This window comes from Papio anubis, chromosome 7 (genome assembly GCF_008728515.1).
Source record: "Papio anubis isolate 15944 chromosome 7, Panubis1.0, whole genome shotgun sequence".
Classification (NCBI taxonomy): domain Eukaryota; kingdom Metazoa; phylum Chordata; class Mammalia; order Primates; family Cercopithecidae; genus Papio; species Papio anubis.
This window is the reverse complement of record NC_044982.1, coordinates 124121259-124137723: the sequence shown is the minus strand read 5'-3', so window position 1 is coordinate 124137723 and position 16465 is coordinate 124121259. Positions and strand designations below refer to the sequence as shown.

General features: G+C 41.8%; 1 protein-coding gene across 2 annotated transcripts in view; it reads right to left on the bottom strand.

Annotated features, from left to right (window-relative positions):
- Positions 1-16465, bottom strand: part of CLPX (caseinolytic mitochondrial matrix peptidase chaperone subunit X) — a 41846-nt gene that overhangs the window by 14062 nt on the left and 11319 nt on the right. Inside the window, exons 4-6 of one of the 2 annotated variants that reach the window (XM_003901068.5) lie at positions 7106-7260; positions 4798-4957; positions 2258-2299 (exon numbers count right to left, since the gene is read on the bottom strand). In XM_003901068.5, coding sequence (XP_003901117.2) covers positions 2258-2299; positions 4798-4957; positions 7106-7260 — 357 coding nt within the window. The remainder of the gene's footprint in view (positions 1-2257; positions 2300-4797; positions 4958-7105; positions 7261-16465) is intronic. The other variant, XM_009210411.2, reaches the window with a different exon arrangement.

The window sequence follows — 16465 nt, the reverse complement described above, 5'->3', positions numbered from 1 at the left end:
CTACCTTTGAGGGTTAATAATTAGGGAATAATTCACAATGTTGTGCCTCATTATAATCCACATCAGTCAAGAAAACCCAGTCTGCTGTATGGGGTTAGTTAAATTGTCACTAGCAAAGTACTTTTAAAAATTTCAGCAAAATCTGGTTAGCAATTATGATAACATAGGAAGGAGCTTGGGTTAAGTTTAGCTCTGCCCAAAGGGGAAAAATGATTTAGATGTAGCTTCGAATAAGCGAGGCCAGCAGGTGCTTGTCATTCACTCATTCTCTATCTCCCTCCCTCTCTCTCTCTCTCTCTCTCTCTCACACACACACACACACACACACACGATTTAGACGAATAACTGAACAAAATTGCAAGAGGCATATTAATTACAGTGGAACCACGTAATCTATATATTTAACTTAATGATTTAAGTTAAAAAAATAATAATTTAAATGATGTCTATCATCCCATTTTATGAGTATATGCCTTACAGTAAACTTGAGATAACTCTCCGATTCTTTCAGTTAGTCCCTGTTTGTGCATCTCTCACTTTGTAAGCATAGCTCTCTAAAATGAGGACCATGAGCAAGCAGGCTAGTGTAGTACTTAGCTGCACAGAGCTCACCAGCTGTGTGGCCATGGATAAATTACTTAAAATTTATGTGTTTCAGTTTTCTTATTTCAAAAATGGAGACAAAAATAATAGTTTCTGTCTCATGGGTTTAGGGGAGATTAAATGAATATATGCAAAACACTTAAGAACAATACCTGGCAGATAGTTTTATAAGTGTTACAGAAGAATCTGCTATTATTATTACCATTTCCCTAGTGTTTAATTATTCACACAACATAGCCCTTAAACGCAAACAAAGTATTTCATCTGGTGCTCAACTTAAACAACATTATATTCCAAAGATGGAGAAAAAAAGCCAATTGTGTCAGTCCTCCTAAAAGCTGTATGTTGGTCTCTAAAATGTTACTTCCAAAGGGACTTACAAGAATTAATCTTATTGTACATGATTTTGGTCTAAAACCCTAGATCAGTGTTAGGGTCTAACACCCCCAGCCGGTGTTAGTTAACAACCTAACTTTAGAACTTAAAATCCCACATAAAACACAACAAAACTGCACATGACAATAAATTTAAGCTTTTGAAGTATTTGTTTCTAAGTCAGTCAATCTTTTACATAAGTTCTTAAATACTGTTACTTGTTAACATTTAAATAACATTAAATCACTACATATATTACATGACATGTCTTTCAAAATATGGACTACAGACTTTCTTTACTAATTTAGTATAGTTTCACTAGCCATCAACACAATTTATGAGTATGGTATTGACTGCATATCAGAATATATTTTTTCATTACGAAATATAAATTACATATATACCTAAAGGTTATTATTTAGATCTTACATTCTTATATATAATCTAATTCTATTGCACTTACTGTATTTCTTAATTTTACCATGCATGGTATAATCAGTATTTCCACAAATTTAAAAGTAACTGGGGATAATGTAATGTTATTACATGTGATAAATGTCATGCCCAAGTTGGTACACAAGTTATATTCTCATGGCTCATCCTATATACAGTACACTTCAAATAGTGGATATATAATATTAGTTGGTTCAAAGGCAAATGTAAAAGTATCAAACTTAGCTAATTTTCTTTATTTCAATTACTAAAACAAAAGGCCATGTGAATCTTTCTATGACACCCCTGGAACCTCTACCCTCAATGCAGCAACTAACTACATCCACCTCCAAAGGAATAGGTGGAAGACATCAGCAGGGCCAGTCTCCTTGGTCTATCAAGTCCTTCCACACCCTCCATCGGACCATCTGATGCTTTTAGGGGCAATCCAGGGCTAGAAACAGTGAACTAAGGCTTACTCATAATTTGTAAGACTGTAAGTTTCATAAATACCAAAAAAGAAACAGTGTGGTTTCTGGCAAAGAGTAGCTAGAAAATAATCTGCCTCCCCCAAATTCCTGTGACCCACAAGAAGCAGGCCAACTCTAATTTTAGTTTGATAGAAAAAATAAAAAATAACCAAACATACAGAAATTAAAATTAGCTATGAAAAACTATTCCAAAGTTATTTATACCATGTATGATAAACACATTTAGATAATATGTATCTTTCTTGGTAATACACAAGCAAATACATACATGTCTATCACTGTTACTGCTAAAACACTTCACTGAAATAAATGTCAAAAGGAAGAATGATTACAGAGGAGGATCTGAAGTCACTTACTTGTAAATCTGTACTCATCCTCCCGTCTTCTTATTTCTAACTCTAAGAAAGAGGATGAAAATATTACATATTTGTTTACCTTGGGGGAACAAACAATGAGTATCCCACCTCCTGTCCTCTTTCAAATATATTTATTTATTTATTTATTTATTTATTTTTTATTTTTTTTTTTTTGAGGCGAGTCACCAGGCTGGAGTGCAGTGGCTGATCTCGACTCACTGCAAGCTCCATACTCCCGGGTTCCACGCCATTCTCCCGCTCAGCCTCCGGTAGCTGGGACTGCAGAGCCGCCACCGCCCGGCTAGACACTTGGCCTTATTTTTAGTAGAGGCAGGGTTTCACCATGTTAGCCAGGATGGTCTGATCTCTCCTGACCTCGTGATCCACCGCCTCGGCCTCCCAAAGTGCAGGATTACGGGCTTTGAGCCACGCCCGGCCCAAATATATTTAAAGGGATGTGTTCACTAGCATTTTTCAGCTTTTCATATTAGAATCTATGCAGCTATGCGGTGGCGGTGGCTCAGCCTGTAATCAGCACTGGGAAGGCAGAACGAAGATCACGAGGTCAGAATCGAACCCTGGCTAGCTGCGGTGAAACCCGTCTACTAAAAATACAAAATCTAGCGGTGGCGAGGCGCCTAACAATCCAACCACCGAACTGAACTAGTAATTTCAGGCTTTTACAGTGTCCGACAGCAACAACCTGGCAACTTCCGTCTCAAAAAGAATCTATACGCTATATCTTTTCTATATTAAAACAAAACCATGCATAAAGATGGCTGTCCAGTTGCTAATATTCATATTTGTCAAATATATAATTGATATCTACTGTAAGGGTATAAGTCTTTAATAAGAGTTTAAGCCCCTCATGCTATACATATTATAACCATTTGCTCCTCCAGCACTTAGAATAGCTTAAATATTTATTTATTGACTGAAGAAAACAAAAAAGTTTTGCCACATAACTATCAGTGCTATTTGGATCTTATAAAAATGAAGATTTCAGGCCAGGCGCAGGAGTTCAAGCCTATTAATCCCAGCACATTGGGAGGCTGAGGCAGGTGGACTGCTTGGGAGGTTAGGTGGGAGGGTCACTGGAGCCTGGGAAGTTGAGGCTGCAGTGAGTTGCAATCTAGCCTGGGTGACAGAGCAAGACCTTGTCTCGAAAAAAAAGAAAAAAGGTTCTGAGTCTTCCATTAGTTATGACTTATACTTTCTAAAAATAACTGATACCATTACATAACTATTTTGCAGTTATGTGATGTAAGTTCAACAAGTGAACAAGTGTCTTCATTTAAATAAATTATACATTTAGTTGCTACTAAAGGCTATCAAAGATAATGTAGATTTATAAATTTAAGTACTTAGCAGAACTCCTTCACACTGTACAGTGATAATTAAAAGAATCTAAAATGATGGAATGTAGGCCTAAATCAGAAATCAGGGCTGTCTGGCCAACAAAACAGAAAATTAAATATTTATATTTACTCTATTCATAATTGTTTTAAATAAAATCATTCTATTAATATACATTATTGTCCATAGTAAATTGAGATTACACAGTATATTCTCAGTAAACTGTCCATAGTATATCTCATTATTGTCCATAGTAAATTGAGATTATACAGTACTGGTATATTAGAATCTACCCTTAATAGAAACTGTACTTTGAATCACTCACAGATTTGCCCTTAACCTTATACACTCTGTAGCTAGGGCCCAAAGAAAAATGAGTGCTGGATATATTAACAGTTATCATCTCCACATATCTCTGACACAGGCAAATGAAATTCTGTATCCTGAACCCAAGAGAACTGAGTTGTACAGAGCATTGCTAAGATCCATCCATGGGGAACTAGTTGTGGTGAAAATGATGTCTCAATCTCTACCCCAGTGGCTTTCAAACATTTTTTACTAAGACCCTCAATAAGTAGTATAATTTTCTTTGTGACTCAGAACCTATGCACATATAACTGAAAACGTAAGTTGTTTTTTTTTTCCTTTTTTTTTTTTGAGATGGAGTCTTGTTGCCCAGGCTGGAGTGCAGTGGCGTGACCTCAGCTCACCACAACCTCTGCCTCCCAGGTTCAAGCAATTCTCCTGTCTCAGCCTCTCAAGTAGCTGGGATGACAGGCATATGCCACCCTACCCAGCTAATTTTTGTATTTTTGGTAGAGACGGGGTTTCACCATGCTGGCCAGGCAGGTCTCGAACTCCTGACCTCAAGTGATCCCCCCACCTCAGCCTCCAAACGTGTGGGATTACCAGCATAAGTCACCATGCCAGGCCTAAGAAATAATATTTACCTTAACTATAAGTTAATATATTCTGATATTTTCTATTCACATCTATCAGATTTTTTAAAAATGCTGTTGGCAACCTACCAAAATGATTTCATGACCCACTAATGGGGAGTAACCTGCACTTTGAAAAATGCTCCACTATATAAAAAACATTTTAAGAAGAAAGTGAGGAGTTACAAATAAAGATTACTTTTAAGCATAGCAATCTCTATTTAGGTCAATTATCAAAAACGCTACCTCTTGGTGTTAATGATGTCTGCTTCTCAACCTCTGCTTGCTGTCTCAGATTAGCTGGGATATTATTATATATTCTCTTATAATGATTGTACACAGCAACTGAAAGCACCTTCTTAGCAAATGACTGGCCAACAACATACTTGTCGAGGTAGTTATAAATCTGAAAAATGATTAGGTATGAATAATTTAATATGAGCTATTATAAGAGCACACACATTAAAAAGTTATATACTAAGCATACTTGCTTACAGTTTTAAATCTGACAAAGACTCTCATTAAAAACAAAATGACAATACATTATATAGCAATGATTCAGAGGCCCTAAACACTAAATGAACAAAAACACAATTCATTTGTTCTCTAGCTTAACAAAGTATCACTGTGTTATGCTAATTTCTATTCTATAAACAATGCTATCAATCTTTATTTTTTAATAAACAATTAAATTTAAAGTAACTTAGAATACATACACATGCCACCATGGGTCTAAAAGTCTCAACATTAATGTAAATCATTAAAATAAATCTATACCTCTCAATCAAATGAATAATATTCTTCACAAAGATAACATATTATAAAACTACCCTTTTCAGAAACAGGCATTATATAATCAAAAGCCATTATACTATCAGTATCCATGTGTTTTAATACATTTAGTTTTTTCTCAGATATTAACTTTAAAGCTACTCATTTATCTAAATGAGACCCTAAAAACTGTATTCTTATTATTTTTTAAAATTTTCTAAAGATACATTTTTTTCTTTTTTTGAGACAGGGTCTCACTGTGTTGCCCAGGCTGGTCTTGAACTCCTGGGGTTCAAGCGATCCTCCTACCTTGGCTTCCCAAAGTGCTGGGATTACAGGCATGAGCCACCAGGCTGAACCCTAAAAACTTTACTCTTAATAGTAGCTAAAGCTCTGTTCTACAGTTGGTTATTGCCAACAGCTTGGAACCTGGGGTAAATTTTTTATTCACTAAAAAGTGAATAGAAATGAAATAGTTGGTGAATTAATATTCAACAACTCCTGCCGGGCATGGTGGTTCACGCCTGGAATCCCTGTACTTTGGGAGGCTGAGGTGGGTGGATCACTTGAGCCCAGGAGGTGCAGACCAGCCTGGACAACAAGGCGAAACCCTGTCTCTACAGAAATTAGCTGGGCATGGTGGCACACACCTGCACCCAGCTACTGTGGAGGCTGAAGTGGGAGGATCACTTGAGCCCAGGGAGGTTAAGGCTGCAGTGAACCATGAGTGTGCCATTGCACTCCAGCCTGGGCAAGAGAGTGAAACCCTGATTAAAAAATAAATAATTCAATATTTATATATTATTTATACTATTTTCAGCAGTATAACTCCTGAAAATAAACTGCCTGGAATTTTAACTCAGATGTCTGAAGTCTACACAAATTCGTATAGAATATATTTTCCATTTTTTTAATGACAAATTATTTAGTTGACCATATACATTTTTTTATAGTTTTAAACATCTTTATTCCTTACAAATTATACCAATGACATTAAACCTGTCACAGCACATTTGGAAGTAGAGACAAATGCACTGCTATCTAAACACAGTAGAAGAAAGATACATTGAGGCAATGAGAAATAATCTAAATGTGCAAACATCTGAGACACAGCCAGAACAGAAGGCACACAGCCAGGGTCAAGGGTTTCCAGTTCTCAAAAAGCACACACCAAGTACCCAATGGAGCTGGTGGTACATTCTGTTATGTTTCACAGGACCAAATCATACTCGGCCTGAGGCTTCTAAAGAGTCCACACTACCAAAGCCACAGTGCTATACAGAGCAGCCCTGGCACACTGGCTATGAAAAAACTACTTGCTTATATTATTAGACTGAAGGCTGTTTTACCATAAAATAGACCAATTTAAGGGAGATAATTATAGGGTTTTTTTTTTTGTTTTTTTTTTTTAAGGCTAGTCAAGTGGACCAGCCTAGGCTGGTATTATTTAAGGGTCCAAACGAACAAAAATAAATCAAAAGTTGCTTGCTCTATGGTAAAGATATTATTTCAGATTAACTTGGTATTAACAAGTTAACATTTTAATAATTATCTAGCTACATTTCACTGCTACTAAATACAGTAATCATAACATGGGAAAAAGCAACGGACCCCATATTTAAATTCCAAAAGGCAATAACAATTTAGCCACATATGGTCCATATTATGAACCTGTAATACTTGTTCAGATACTAGTACTAGGATTCAATATAAACTTGGGAAAGGGAAGCAATGGAATGTTTTCAAGATAAAATACTTGTAAGACTGAGCTTAAGACTTATACCTTCTTAGGGGGAGGTGGTGGTTTCTGTTGGAATGCCAATTTTACAGCTTCTGCTGCTGATTCAGGTTCTTTAATTATGCTTTTCTTTGAGTCTGCTTCAGATAGCACAACAAAAAAATGATGACATTTTTCACACTTGACAAAACGGGTGGATGCTGTAAAAGAAAACAGAGGTAAGTAGAAGGAAATAAAAAATAATTCCAATAGTGTTTAGCCTTAAAGACTCCACTGTAAATGAAAGCTATGCCCCTGACAAAAAGTAGACTCACTATTCCATCTACTTGCCACACAAAAAGCCTCATTTATATATGAAGTATTCTACAAAGATAGATGAGTTCAGTCAACTACCTTTTGTTCATTTCTATTACGTTCTTTCATTTTGTGATACACTTCATTAAAAGATTGGGTGAAATTTTTCCAATCTTCCATTCATTAAAAAAGATTTTTTTTCTTTTGGAGATGGAGTCTCGCTCTGTCGCCAGGCTGGAGTGCAGTGGTGCGATCTCGGCTCACTGCAACCTCTGCCTCCCGAGTTCAAGCGATTCTCCTGCCTCAGCCTCCCGAGTAGCTGAGATTATAGGGGTGCATCATCACCCCCAGCTAATTTTTTCATTTTTAGAAAAGACAGGATTTCATCATATTGAGCAGGATAGTCTCGGTATCTTGACCTTGTTATCTGCCTGCCTCGGCCTCCCAAAGTGTTGGGATTACAGGCATGAGCCACCACGCCTGGCCCACTAAAAAAGATTTTTAAACCTCTTTGAGAATATGGAGTAATCATCTATTTTATTGAAATACTTGAATGAACAAACTAAAATACAAGATTCATATATTTTTCCAACATTATAAAAAGTTTCAAACATACACAAAAGTTGAAAGAGAAATCTATTTTAACTCCTAAAAATGTAAAAAATGTATATTCTTTACATTCTTTTAAACCCATTAGCGTTTTTTGGGCATGGTGGCTCATGCCTGTAATCCCAGCACTTTGGGAGACCAAGGCAGGAGGATCACAAGGTCAGGAGTTCGAGACCAGCCTGGCCAACATGGCGAAACCCCGTCTCTACTAAAAATACAAAAATTAGCTGGGCGTGGTGGCAGACAACTGTAATCCCAGCTACTCAGGAGGCTGAGCCAGGAGAATCGCTTGAACCCGGGAGATGGAGGTTGTAGTGAGCTGAGATTGTGCCACTGCACTCCAGGCCTGGGAGATAGAGCAACACTCCATCTCAAAAAAAAAAAAATATATATATATATATATAAAAAATTATTTCATATCTTTATTTTATCTTTACTCCACTAGTTCCCATTTCTCTGATCAAAAAAATCACTAAGAAACTAACAAAATACTGCTTTCTCAGTCATACTGATTTGATTTAAAGATAATCAAGCAGCCTTTGAAAGCAATACAAAGGCAGTTTAAAGTGAGGATAAAAAGAGTTTCTCTTTTTTCTTTAAAAAATTTTTGGCTGGGGCCGGGCGCGGTGGCTCAAGCCTGTAATCCCAGCACTTTGGGAGGCCGAGACGGGCGGATCACGAGGTCAGGAGATCGAGACCATCCTGGCTAACACGGTGAAACCCCGTCTCTACTAAAAAAAATACAAAAAACTAGCCGGGCGAGGTGGCGGGCGCCTGTAGTCCCAGCTACTCGGGAGGCTGAGGCAGGAGAATGGCATGAACCCGGGAGGCGGAGCTTGCAGTGAGCTGAGATCCGGCCACTGCACTCCAGCCTGGGCGACAGAGCGAGACTCCGTCTCAAAAAAAAAAAAAAAATTTTTGGCTGGGTGCAGTGGCTCACGCCTATAATCCCAGAACTTTGGGAGGCCAAGGCTGGCGGATCACGAGGTCAGGAGATCGAGACCATCCCGGCTAACACAGTGAAATCTCGTCTCTACTACAAGTACAAAAAATTAGCCGGGCGTGGTGGCACATGCCTGTAGTCCCAGCTACTCAGGAGAATGGTGTGAACCCAGGAGGCGGAGTTTGCAGTTAGCTGAGATCACACCACTGCACTACAGTCTGGGCGATAGAGTGAGACTCCGTCTCAAAAAAAATAATAATAATATGTGGATACACAGTGATGAGTTCATGTCCTTTGTAGGGACACGGATGAAGCTAGAAACCATCATTCTGAGCAAGCTATCGCAAGGACAGAAAACCAAACACCACATGTTCTCACTCATAGGTGGGAACTGAGCAATGAGAACACTTGGACACAGGAAGGGAAACATCACACACCGGGGACTGTGATGGGATTGCAGGAGAGGGGAGGGATAGCATTAGGAGATATACCTAATGTAAATGACAAGTTAACAGGTGTAGCACACTAACATGGCACACGTATACATATGTAACAAACCTGCAGGTTGTGCACATATATCATGGAACTTAAAGCATAAAAAAAAAAATTTGTGGATACACAGGAGATGAATACATTTATAAGGATTTCTCAATTCCAATGGATCAGCTACAGAATATCCTGTGTTAAAGGTGATTTCTTTTTCTTTTCTTTTCTTTTTTTTTTTTGGAGACAGGGTTTTGCTCTGTTGCCCAGGTTGAAATGCAGTGGCATGATCACTGCTCACTGCAGTCTTGACCTCCTAAGCTCAAGCAATCCTCCCACCTCAGCCTCCTTGAGTATCCAGGACTACAGGCACGCGCCACCATGCCTGCCTTTTTTTTTTTTTTTTTGAGACGGAGTCTCTCTCTGTTGCCTAGACTGGAGTGCAGTGGCGTGACAGTGGCTCACTGCAAGCTCCGCCTCCCAGGTTCACGCCATTCTCCTGCCTCAGCCTCCCAAGTAGCTGGGACTATAGGCACCTCTCGATCTCCTGACGTCGATCCGCCCTCCCTGGCCTCCCAAAGTGCTGGGATTACAGGAGTGAGCCACTGTGCCCGGCCGATGCCTGTCTACTTTCTAAAATCTTCTGTAGAGACAGGGTCTCATGATGTTGCTCAGGCGGGTCTCAAACTCCTGGACTCAAGTAACCCTCCCACCTTGGCCTCCCAAAGTGCTTGGGATTACAGGCGTGACCCACTGAGGCCAGCCTACTCTTTCTTTTCAAAACATGGTTATAGGATGTTGGTGGGGCCTAGTGGCTCACGCCTGTAATCTCAGCACTTTGAGGGGCCAAGACGGGTGGATCATTTAAGCTCAGGAGTTCAAGACCAGCCTGGCCAACATGGTGAAACCCTGTCTCTACTAAAAATACAAAAACTAGCTGGGCATGGTAAGTGCCTGTAAACCCCGCTACTCAGCAGGCTGAAGCAGGAGAACTGCTTGAACCTGGGAGGCAGAGGTTGCAGTGAGCCAAGATAGTGCCCATCGTGCCCTCTTATAATAAACAAAATAAAAATAAACAACATAAGGTTACAGGATGTAGACATATGGATATACACTTTTGTTTTTTGAGACAGAGTTTTGCTCTTGTTGCCCAGGCTGGAGCGCAATGGCACAATCTCAGCTCACTGCAACCTTCGCCTCCCGGGTTCAAGCAATTCTCTTGCCTCAGCCTCCCTAGTAGCTGGGACTACAGGCATGTGCCACCACGCCCGGCTAACTTTATATTTTTTAGTAGAGGTGGGGTTTGACCATATTGGTCAGGCTGGTCTCAAACTCCTGACCTCAGGTGATCTGCCTGCCTCAGCTTCCCAAAGTGCTGGGGTTACAGGCGTGAGCCACCGCACCCAGCCACTCTTTTTTTTTTTTTAAGAGCTGGCATCTTGCTGTGTTGTCCAGGATGGCCTCAAACTTCTGTTCTCAAGGGATCCTCCCACCTCCCAGGTAGCTGGGTTTGGACATACATGCTTAACTCAGCCTAACCCTACTAATGGTAACCAGGGACCTCAGAAAGCAATTTGGTAGAGAATCTCTTATAGATACAGGTTGCAAATACAAAGCTAGTATGTCTAAGTAATACATTTTTGTGTAATCCAACTAGAAAGAGAGAACTGCAGAGAAAAATTTCATGGAATTTTTTTTCCTTTGGGAAAATTTTAAATATAAATTTATATCTATCCACAGATTATAGGAAAAACTGCACTAGCAAGCACACCTACGTCCTTACAAACTAAATGAAAGAAGCAGACAATTCCATATTAAAAAAACAACTTTAGGCCGGGTGTGGTGGCTCAGGCCTGTAATCCCAGCATAGTGGAAGGCCGAGGCAGGTGGATCACCTGAGGTCAGGAGTTCGAGACCACCCTGGCCAACATGGCAAAACCCCCTCTCTACTAAAAATACAAAAATCAGCCGGGTGTGGTGGCAGGTGCCTGTAATCCCAGCCACCCAGGAGGCTGAGGCAGAAGAATCACTTGAGGGTTACCCGGGACACAGAGGTTGCAGTGAGCTGAGACCAGGTCACTATTCTCCAGCCTAGGCAACAGAGTGAGACTCTGTCTCAAAAACAAACAAAACCACTTCATTATCAATTCAATCAATTCTTGTGTTTCTGTTCTTTTTTTTTTTTTTTTTTTTTTGAGACGGAGTCTTGCTCTGTCGCCCAGGCTGGAAGTGGCGCGATCTCGGCTCACCGCAAGCTCCACCTCCTGGGTTCACACCATTCTCCTGCCTCAGCCTCCCGAGTAGCTGGGACTACAGGCGCCCGCCACCTCGCCCGGCTAGTTTTTTGTATTTTTTTTAGTAGAGACGGGGTTTCACCGTGTTAGCCAGGATAGTCTCGATCTCCTGACCTCGTGATCCGCCTGTCTCGGCCTCCCAAAGTGCTGGGATTACAGGCTTGAGCCACCGCGCCCGGCTCTTTTTTTTTTTTGAGACGGAGTCTCACTCTGTTGCCCAGGCTGGAATGCAGTGGTGCAATCTGGGCTCACTGCAAATTCTGCCTCCTGGGTCCAAGCAATTCTCCTGCCTCGGCCTCAGTAGCTGGGTGCACGCCACTACACCCAGCTAATTTTTGTACTTTTAGTAGAGACGGAGTTTCACCACGTTGGCCAGGATGGTCTTGATCTTCTGACGACGTGATCTGCCCGCCTTAGCCTCCCAAAGTGCTGGGATTACAGGCGTGAGCCACCACGCCTGGCCATATTTCTGTTCTTAAACACAAGACTAATTAAAAACACATTCTGGGCCGGAGGTGGCTCACATCTATAATCCTAGCACTTTGGGAGGCTGAGGCAGGTAGATCACTTGAGGTAAGGAGTTCAAGACCAGCCTGGCCAACATAGTGAAACCCTGTTGTTACTAAAAATACACAAATTAGCCGGGCATGTTGGCTCGTGCCTGTAATCCTAGCAACTGGGGAGGCTGAGGCACGAGAATTGCTTGACCCTGGGAGGCAGAGGTTGTAGTGAGCTGGGATCACACCACTGCACTTCAGTCTGGGCAACAGAGCGAAACTCGGTCTCAAAAAAAAAAATTTTTTTGGATAAATTCTAATAGCAAATTTTAAGGAGAGGTTTCATCCATGTTTCCTATTTACTGATCCCGTGTAAATGCTTACCTAAAGAAAAAGATCAAGCTATTTGAAGCATCTGTGACTAACACAAGCCTAAGTAAATAATCACCACTTCTCATCAATGGGAAAGATAGTCACTGCCTTTATAATGATGAGGAACTAGTTTACAATTGTTACTGATGGAAAACAGGGCAAGGATTAAAGGGCAGAGAAGCCTCTGATCTAGTTCAGGCAGTGTGACAGGAAAATCTGGCCTGAGAGCACAAGTTCAAAATATTTCTCTAAGGAAATTAGGTCAAAAGGAAAAGGATTAAACACCAACAAATCACATTCCTCTTTGCTTATTGTTGAAAGGTTGCTTAAATTTGACTTGAATATTTGCAATACAATTTTACATTGACATATTTTCAACATATCCCTAAAATTCAAGGATTCGATGTTATTTATCAAAATGCTATTTTGGGGTTTAATACAAGCATTGCAATGCACTTTTTTTTTTGAGATGGGGTTTCGCTCTTGTTGCCCAGGTTGGAGTGCAATGGCACGATCTCAGCTCACCGCAACCTCCGCCTCCTGGGTTCAAGTGGTTCTCCTCCCTTAGTCTCCGAAGTAGCTGGGATTACAGGCATGCACCACCACGTCTAGCTAATTTTATATTTTTAGTAGAGACGGGGTTTCTCCATGTTGGTCAGGCTGGTCTCGAACTCCTGACCTCAGGTGATCCACCCTCCTCGGCCTTCCAAACTGCTGGGATTACAGGCATGAGCCCCCACCGTGCCTGGCCAATTTTCACTGTGCATTTTCACTCCAAAAACAACGGCAAAAATCTAATTTTATTAAGTTACCAGGAGACAAATTCTTTCCTTTAAACAGCTACTACAAGTATCCTATATTGCTTTATGTAAAATTTTGTTGGTTTGGGAAGCTGAGGTGGGCGGATCACAAGGTCACAGGTGTTCAAGACCAGTCTGGCCAAGATGGTGAAACCCCATCTCTACTAAAAATACAAAAAATTAGCCAGGTGTGGTGGTGGGCGCCTGTAATCCCAGCTACTCAGGAGTCTGAGGCAGAGAACTGCTTGAACCCGGGAGGTGAAAATTGCAGTGAGCCAAGATCGTGCCACTGCACTCCAGCCTGGGCAATAAGCGAAACTCCGCCTGGGGTTGGGGGCGGGGAGGAAGAAAGACAAAGGATTTAAATAGACACTTCTCCAAAGAAGACAGACAAATGACCAAAAAACTTAAGAAAAGATTAACATCATTAGTCATTAGGGAAATGCAAATCAAAACTACAGTGAATCCCCGGAGGTAGCACAAAATCCCAGCACTTTGGGAAGCCAAGGCAGGAGAATTACTTGAGCCCAGGAGTTTGCGACCAGCCTGGGCAACATAAATGAGACCCTGTCTCTGCGGTGGCATGTGCCTATAGTCCCAGCTATTCAAGATGCTGACGTGGGAGGACAACTTGAACAGAGAAGGTGAGGCTACTATGAGCTATGACTGCGCCACTGCATTGTAGCCTGGGCGACAGAGCAAGACCCTGTTTCTAAAAACAAAATAAAATCAAAAGAAGCCCATGATGAGATACCACTTCATGTCCACTATGAATAAAGAAAGACAGGCTGGGCGCAGTGGCTCATGCCTGTAATCTCAGCATTCTGGGAGTCTGAGGCAGGAAGATCACCTGAGGTCAGGAGTTCGAGATCAGCCTGATCAATATGGTGAAACCCCTTCTCTACTAAAAATACAAAAATTAGCTGCGTGTGGTGGTGGGCACCTATAATCCCAGCTACTTGGGAGGCTGAGACAGGAGAATTGCTTGAACCTGGGAGGTGGAGGTTGCAGTGAGCTGAGATCATGCCACTGTACTCCAACCTGGTGACAGAGTGAGATTCTGTCTCAAAAAAAACAAACAAAAAAAAAGAAAGACAAGTGGTAAAAAGGATGTGGAGAAACTGGAACCCTCATATTGCTGGTCGGATTGTAGAATGGTACAGCTGCTATGGAAAACAGTTTGGCAATTCTGCAGAAACTAAACAGTTAACACATGACCCAGCAATTCCACTACTAAATATATACCCAAGAGAATTAGAAACATATGTCCACACAAAAACTGGTACACAGATGTTCACAGGAGCATTATTCAGAACAGCCAACAAGTAGAAACAATCTAAATGTCCATCACCTGATGAATGTCTAAACAATGAAATATTATTCAGCCATAAAAAGCAAGGAAATACTGATATATACTGCAACCTGGATAAACCTTGAAAACATTAAGCTAAAGAAAAGAAGGCTGGGGCTGGGCGCGGTGGCTTAAGCCTGTAATCCCAGCACTTTGGGAGGCCGAGATGGGCGGATCACGAGGTCAGGAGATCGAGACCATCCTGGCAAACACGGTGAAACCCCGTCTCTACTAAAAAATACGAAAAAACTAGCCGGGCGAGGTGGCGGGAGCCTGTAGTCCCAGCTACTCCGGAGGCTGAGGCAGGAGAATGGCGTGAACCCGGGAGGCGGAGCTTGTAGTGAGCTGAGATCCGGCCACTGCACTCCAGCCTGGGCGACAGAGCGAGACTCCGTCTCAAAAAAAAAAAAAAAAAAAAAAAAAAAGAAGGCTGATATGAAATGCCACATAGCATATAATTACATTGTATGAGATATACGGAGTAGACAAATCCATTGATAGAGAAAGTAGTTAATAGTTAACAGGGCTAGGAGGGGAGAAGGGTGGAGAGTGACTAAGGGCTATGGAGTTTCTTTCTGGGATGATGAAAAATGTTCTGGAATTAGATAGTGGAGATGATCATTCAACCTGGTAAATATCTTTTTTTTCTTTTTGAGACAAGACGAAGTCTTTCTCTGTCACCCAGGCTGGAGTGCAGTGGTGTGATCTCGGCTCACTGCAGCCTCCGCCTCCTGGGTTCAAGAGATTCTCCTGCCTCAGCCTCCTGAGTAGTTGGGACTACAGGCGTCGCTACCACGCCAGGCTAATTTTGTGCTGAAGTAAGAGGCGGTGTCAGGATGGTCACCGATCTTCACACCTTGTCTCCATGCTCCCAAAGTCTGGGATTGGGCCCATGAAACCACCACTCACAACTTTTTTTTTTTTTGAGATGGAGTCTGGCTGTGTGGCCCAGGCTGGAGTGCAGTGGGCTGATCCTGGGCTCACTGCAAGCTCCGCCTCCCGGGTTCCGCGCCATTCTCCGCCTCAGCCTCCGTGCTGGGACTACAGGCACCCGCCACCAGCCGGCTAGTGCTGGCCAGAGGCGGGGTTTCACCATGTTATGGGATGGTCTCGATCTCCTGACCTCGTGATCCACCGCCTCGGCCTCCCAAAGTGCTGGGATTACAGGCTTGAGCCACGGCGCCGGCTTTTTTTTTTTTGGGGCAGAGTCTTGCTCTGTCACCCAGGCTGGAGTGCAGTGGCATGATCTAGGTTCACTGCAACCTCTGCCTCCCGGGTTCAAGCAATTCTCCTGTCTCAGCCTCCCAAGCAGCTGGGATTACAAGTGGTTGCTACCAAGCCCGGCTAATTTTTGTATTTTTAGTAGAGATGGGGTTTCACTATGTTGGTCAGGCTGGTCTCGAACTCCTGACCTCGTGATCTGCCCGCCTCGGCCTCTCAAAGTGCTGGGATTACAGGTGTGAGCCACCGTGCCGGGCCACAACTTGGTAAATATTTTAAAACCACTGAAGATGAATTGCATGGTATATGAATGATGATATCTCAAATTTTTAAAAGGAAAGGACTAGGCCCACATGTACAGCTGTCCCATGGCACACGTAGGAGACTAGTTCTAGGACCACCCACATATAACCAAATCCATGCATACTCAGGTCCTGCAGTTGGCCCTGTGGAACCCACATATATGAAGTTAGCTCCTCATATATGCTGGCCATATGTGTCTGGCCAAAAAAAAGCTAGGTATAAGTGGGCCCGAGCAATT